General features: G+C 31.2%; 1 protein-coding gene across 1 annotated transcript; it reads right to left on the minus strand.

The window, feature by feature from the left end:
* Nucleotides 1-2,319: 2,319 nt before the first annotated feature.
* Nucleotides 2,320-3,736, minus strand: LOC148788804 (protein LIGHT-DEPENDENT SHORT HYPOCOTYLS 4-like). Its single transcript, XM_088878188.1, has one exon. It carries the CDS (start codon nucleotides 3,218-3,220, stop codon nucleotides 2,615-2,617), a length of 606 nt encoding a protein of 201 aa, XP_088734314.1. The 5' UTR covers nucleotides 3,221-3,736; the 3' UTR covers nucleotides 2,320-2,614.
* Between the last annotated feature and the right edge of the window lie 3,311 nt (nucleotides 3,737-7,047).

Here is a 7,047-nt window from a genome sequence, read left to right on the forward strand (position 1 = left end):
AAGCAACATCTTGATCACTACAACAATTTAAGAAAGCTTATAAATAAATTTGAGGTTATGGGTTCGATTTATCGAACGTATAGAGATTTAATTATCTTATTTAATGTTAATTTAATATAATTTATTTTCATTGATCGATATAAAAATGTAATTACTGAAAAGAAAAAAAAAAAAACACATCTAATTCATGAATTGAGGATGTCCGAAACAAAGAAATAAGGCAAAAGAATAACTAAAATCATCCTCCTAAATGTATACAGTAAAATTGTGTAAAAATCAATAAAGAAAGAGGAATATAAGTGCATTTGTAGCACAAGACATAGCAGTATAAAACCTTGGAAGCCTCCATGGCCCCATGCAGCTTTAGTCCTTTTTTTTTTTTTTTTCCTTCAATATCATCACAATTTGCGAATTGGATTGGGTTTTTTTTATTTTAAATTAAATTTTCTATTTCAAATTATATTAATGTATATAAAAATTATGCCACTTATTTTATTCAAAGATAAATTTGGATATTGGGTATAAATATTAGGTGAAATTACACTTTTAGTCCTATAAAATGGAGGTTCAATACTTTCAGTCCTCTGCTTAAGTTACTGAATTTTTAAAACAGCCCCAAAATATTGAAAAAACTCGAGACGTTTAATCGTATCCTCTGAGAGTATTTTCAAAATGATAATTTCTATATTGAAAAAACCCGATATATTCAGTCCCATAAATTTCGTAAAGCAAAGAACTAAATATAAGGAAAAGAACTAAATGCATTGAACTTTTTAAATTTTGAGAATATCATAAAAATTTAATAAATGAAACAAATAACTAAAAATATAAGTTAGCCCGAACATTAAGTAAAACAGTACAGCTTGGAATAGAAAACTCAATCTGCAAAACAATCAATCTTGAATGACTGGGGTTTTTTGTCTTCTTTTTCCACACACACGCACGTACGCATACATACATACATACATACATACATATATATATATATATAAGTCAAGAAAATCTTTAATGAACACCCAACCAAATTTTACTATTGAAAGAGTTCATGTGAGCGTACATTGACTACAATTTAATGCAATCTTCTTCTGGGGGAACATGTAAGATCAATGATATGACACAATCCAGAAATGGGTGAAAGATTTGCATATTAATGACCTCAAATATAGACCTTTCCAAAATCACACACATAGTCACAGAAGACATGCACAAGAACACCAACTAGCTATCAACCAAGATTAGTGAAGATCTAGAAGCCCCTTTTTCTTACATCATTGTTTCTAGGATTAAATGCATTTTTTATTTCATAATTTAAATTATTTGCCATTTTTATCTTTCTAATTTTTATGGTTTTAGTCATTTTATTTATTGGAGTTCACTTTCAGGGGTTAGAAGGGTGAACTCCGGCAAGAACATAACTAAAATGGTGAAAATTTAAAAAATATAGTACCAAAATGCTACCTTAAAAAGGTAAAGAATATAAGTGCCGGCAGAAGTGCACCAATAGAAACAAAAGCCCCCAATTTTAAAAGTCACATGAGAGAAACATATATTTTTCTAGGCAAAACGGTGAACTCCGACGCAAAAAAACTATAATAAAGAAAATTAAAAAGATAAATGACCAAATTAAATACTACCCTAGAAAGTTAAGAAATCAAAATGCCTGGTAATTTAAATTACCATACCAAAATATATTTAAACCTTATTTCTAATAATATTTAGCTGAAGAAACTTAATTTGAACCCACTGATCATGAAGCTGACATAAACAAGCTTCTGATTGTCTGAGAATGTCTCACCCACAGAACTTATAAATGTTCATTGGTTTATATCAGTAATTATCCCAAAATTAGCACAATTTTTCCCTTGTTCTTTTGGGTTTTTTGGGGAATTGAAAAAGAGCACAAGCTTACAAAAGGAGAACTGATGAAAGACTCCTTCAGCAGTGACAAGTTTTAGTGCTAGACAATGCTGACATGTGATTCTTGCAAAGTTTCCTTTCATATCTGGATGATTTGCCAAGACCCATTAATCGAAAAAACCCTCAAAATATTACAAAAAGTGGGCAAAGAAAAAAAAAAAAAAAAAGAATGATGCATCAAATCTATTACAGTAGTCTAGGCTTTTCAGAATAAAACTTTCATGACAAATTGGTCATATAGTCACATAGATCTTAGCACAGATACTTCAAATTGAACTTTTTATTTTAAATTTATATATAAAATTTTTATAAATAAAATATATGATAAAATAGAAGTTGCAATAAAATTTAAAATCTGCTTCCTTGGTCGGAATGGGTGGCAATAACATGAAAACTTGACCATAACTAGAAAACAAGCACATAAAACTGCCACTTCCATTACTACAAGAGAAAAGAAGTAGCATTTATGTAAATAGCATCATAAAATATGAAATCCCACAAGTTCTAACAAAGTTTTACTAAAAATAGCATAAAAAAGGCAATAACAATCTTATACAAAAGAGGCAAGATTTAGGGTAACCTTAATAACTGATGATAGATGGACTATATATAGTAAGAGACAGCGTTACTCAATTCCATGCAAATGTTGTTCTCATCGTACTGGGATCACTGCACCTGTCGGAATTTTCTGCTGGCTTCAGCTCGGAGGTGGCAATGCGGCCGGCTGCGGCGGGGGTGGCGGCGGCCTCTTCCGTTTCTTCTTCTCGTAGCTGATCCCTCTTGCTTTCGACTGCGAATCCCGAACTTCGCGCAGGTAAAGCCTGACTGCCCGTGCACCAAAAGGGTTGGCTTCAGGCTTTCCCCCGTTTTCTTCATAGGCTGCGCGGAGGCGGCCGATGAGGGCGTCAAGACTGCCCCAGGCCTGGCGGAGTGGGCAGGGGCAGGGGGCGGGGGGGTTGGGGTGGCCGAAGAAGGGGCAGAGCTGAGTGTGGACCTTGGTTTTGCCGAACTGGTCGAGGTAGCGGAGGAATTCGAGGACGTGGGCGCCGCTGCAGCGGGAGAGAGAGAGAGGGGGGCGGTGGTTGCGGAGGTATTGCCCGAAGGTGTTCCAGTCGCGGCGTTTTTGGTTCTCGTAGCGGCTGAGGGTGGTAGGGGAGGAGGCGGCGGAGGAGCCGGAAGCGGCGGAGGACGAGGAGCCAGATGGTGAGCCGATCATTGAGTTGTTGCTTGTGGTGGTGATGGTGAAACCGCTGATCTGATGATCAGTGCTTGAGGAGAACATTTCTTGAGTTATTGGGTCCATCAAAAGTCTTCTTGCTGAATATTATTTACAGTTTTTCTAGAGAGAGAGAGAGAGAAAGAGAGAGGATCTGCGAAGTTACAAAGCTTCAAGCTAGCTAGGGTTCAAGAAGAAACTGAGTATATATAAGGGTTGATCATAAAGCTAAAAGGGTTTTGATGTTTGCCATGATCAGAACCGTCAATTTGCAGCTGCTCAAGGAGTTGAAGTAGAAGAGGAAATACAGGCAAGAACACAGAAGGCAAAAGGGTTGACAAGAGATTGGATATATAGCATCAAATCAGTTTAACTAGGTTTTGTTGTGCTAAATCCATATGTGTTTGATCAATCCTAGAAAACTTATGATGTTTGGTTGGTTTCCAGGGCTTTGTTTTCTGCAAACATATCAAGAGAGATTGGTTGATTTTCTTTCCTAGAAAAGGGGGAGCAACTGTAGTAGCATTCTCTTGTGTTGTTGAGGAGAGAGAGAGAGAGAGAGGAGAGAATATAGTGTGTATTATTGGTAAATGGTAAGTTTGGAGGGACCTATGTAGGGCTTTTGTGGAAATGGAAAGAGGTGGAGGAGTAGGGTAGGTCAGGATGATGGGTGTAGATGGAGACAGGGGACGTGCGGTGTGGATTTTATATCACACTTTCAGATCAAATTATATTTTTAATCTTGTAGAATAGGAGTTTAATATTTTTAGTTTTGTGTTTTATAAATGTATTAAAATAATCTCAAAATTAACAAAATTGGATATATTTAATCCTAACTTTACTGCATTTTTAAAATTAAAAAAATTCGACACATTTAGTCTCATATATCCCGTAAAGTACAAGACTGAACGTGTCGAGTTTTTTCAATTTTGAAACTATTTTCAAAATTCCTAAGCAAAATTTTGGAACCATTTTAAAATTTTCATAAAGTATAGAACAAAAAGTGTTGAACCCCCTATCCTATGTGACTCAAAGTATAATTTTACCCACACTTTCATGTATATTATCGAGCGAATGATATTTTTTTTAAAAAAAATGAATATTATAATTAAATTGTATTATAATTTAAAAGTGGGTCCTATATATATAAAACACAAGTAAATTTTACATCAATGTATAATATAAAAGTATGATGAAAGATCATTCACTCAAAAGATGTAATGGTTAAAATATGCATCTGTAGGGGAATAGGGGGAAATTGCAATTTTAATTTTGCAAGTATTGGGTGATAATTTTAATTTTGTACGGATCCATTTCGGCAATAATTATTTTCTGTAATTTTAAAATATTGCACATTTAAGACAAAAATAACTAAAATTTGCTAAAATGACTAAGTATACCCAATAATTAATCTGGTTATCTGCACTGTTTTGGCCATTTTAACAAATGACAGACATTTTTTTCTGAATGTGCAGAATTTTTAAATTTAAAATAGTGGTGTCTTTATACTAATTGGATTAAATTGCAATGTTTCTTATTTTTGAGTTGATTTTGAATAAATTGTAAAACACTCTATAAAAATAACTCAATGGCTACAAAAAAATCTATTTCTGAAATTAATATCGAGCTAATTAACAAGTGAAACTTTCGATACTAATCAACATTATTCAATATATATTTTAAATAATTCTTTGCTAGATTCATTACCAAGTACACTTTCATTGCTATATCTGTTAAAATGTAAATTTTTTGTATTAAATAATATAGATCAACAGCGAGAATTTTACTTGCTAATTAACTCGAAAGAATTTTAAGAATTTATTCAAAATGCACGTCATCGGTATCTGGTCTTATTCTTGCATATATATATATGGTTAAAAAGTGTTTAAAATGAATAAAAATATATTTAATCATTATATTTTAATTAAAAGATAAAAATTACTGTAAATATCAAATTGTATAGTTTGAAAAGTACATATTGGATTACAAGACAAAATTTAATTGTTATTAAATCATGCCCTGATAGTAAGTATATATTTTAATTATATATATATAGATAGTACGTACAAGAAAAGAGGATAGGGTAGGTTTTGCCTTGATCTTGAGCCTTCCTCATAATGGGGGGTCCTGAATTCGTATTAAACTAAGTGAAATCCCTACTGCACTCTATTCTTTTTTTATCCTTGAAATTACTTCATAGATATATGTAATTAAACTGTATACAATTCATATTAAAGATATTTTTAGAGAAAAATAATACATATTTAATACGCAAAATTGCGATCCTCGTTATGTAAAAAATGCACTGACAATTTTATTCCTATAATTTTATAATTTTACGTGATTTTAGATATTTAGGTAGAAAATAATCGAAATTCACTGGAGCAATCGGGAATATTAGGAATGTTTGGGGGTGGGGGTGGGGGGTTGGGGGGGGGGGTTGCCAACTAGATGCTAAATTTGGACGTGGCATCTTACACAGCATTAGATCTAGAATTTTTTTTAAAGGAAATTTTGGATATTTTTATTTAATTATTAATTTTTTGTTCGTTCTATTGCGTGACAGAGAATGCAAAACGGGTATCAATTTCCCTCCTAATGTCTAGACCTAATGCCACATGAGCTGCCATGTTCGAGATTGGCATCTAGTTGGAAAATAAATAAATAAATAATTTTTCTAAAATACCCTATAGTTTTAAATTTTTTGCACGTTGAGAACAAAATAACCTTTCGTTAAAATTATCGAAAAAGTGAACTTGATTATTAAACTGGTCACATGCACTTTCGATTATTTAGCAAATTCTAATTATTTTTCTCTTCGAATATACAAAAGTTTTATATTACAGCATAAAATTATTACTATATATGCTTATAGGACTAAAATTTGTTCCTCGTGCCTACTAGACAAAAATTATAAATTTTACTTGATATGTAGCTATCATATTAAATATGAGATGAAATATTAACTTAGAAAAACACAATCAACTGTCAAAATATGGTATAAGATTTAGGCTGCGTTTGGTTTAATTTAAATTTTGATTGTCTATAATATTTCAACAAATGTAATTTGTCTATAGAATATTATTTTATAAAGAAAATTCGAATATGTGATCATATCATCTGTGGGACGTAAATGCATTGTCTATAAATTTCCAAGTCACTACAAGAAATATAATATTTAATCATGAACAGTTATCATACTAGTAATAAATTATTGATCACAGTCATGTAATAATTATTGACCTTGATTTTTATGAGGATGGCAAATTATTTTTACCATGTCTCTTAGTTGTGGCAAATAATTTTTTCATAGTTGAAAAGCTCATTTTTTGCATCGATTTTATTTAACTGTGGTTAATAATAATTATTTACCATAATCTTTATCCATATTCGTCAATAATAATTTTTTTTAGTGAGTATAAGATTACAAATTCAAAATTCTACTCAAATATGTGTATTGTGTCATGCTTTACGAGAGTGTAATAAGTATATACAGGTTGTTATTTTATTATTATTTATAACTTGATTTATATATAATCTTCAAACAATTTATAGAATTATTAATTAAAATCTTGAAATAATAATGTAAGTACCCTTTTTTATAAAATAATTATGCCCAAACGGCCGCACCAACTGAATTACCTGGCAAAATTACACTTTTTAATTTCATAAAATAAGGGATTCAACATTTTAAATTTTTTGTTTTAAGGAATTTTTAAAATTAAAATTTTTTGATACATTTAATCATCTATTTTAGAGAATTTTCAAAATGGTCCTAAATTAAGAAAACTCGACATGTTTAGTCCTCTGTTTTACGGGTTTATGAGACTAATTAATGTCTCAAGTTTTTTTAATTTTTGAACTATTTTAAAAATTTCGTAAAGCATAAAATTAAATATATTAAATTTTTCTAA

The sequence above is a fragment of the Sesamum indicum genome, linkage group LG3 (genome assembly GCF_026168435.1).
Source record: "Sesamum indicum cultivar Baizhima isolate 11 linkage group LG3, ASM2616843v1, whole genome shotgun sequence".
NCBI lineage: Eukaryota > Viridiplantae > Streptophyta > Magnoliopsida > Lamiales > Pedaliaceae > Sesamum > Sesamum indicum.

Excerpts from the sequence above, each read along its gene's own strand:
- LOC148788804 (XM_088878188.1), bottom strand. The coding sequence starts at position 3,220 with ATGGACCCAATAACTCAAGAAATGTTCTCCTCAAGCACTGATCATCAG.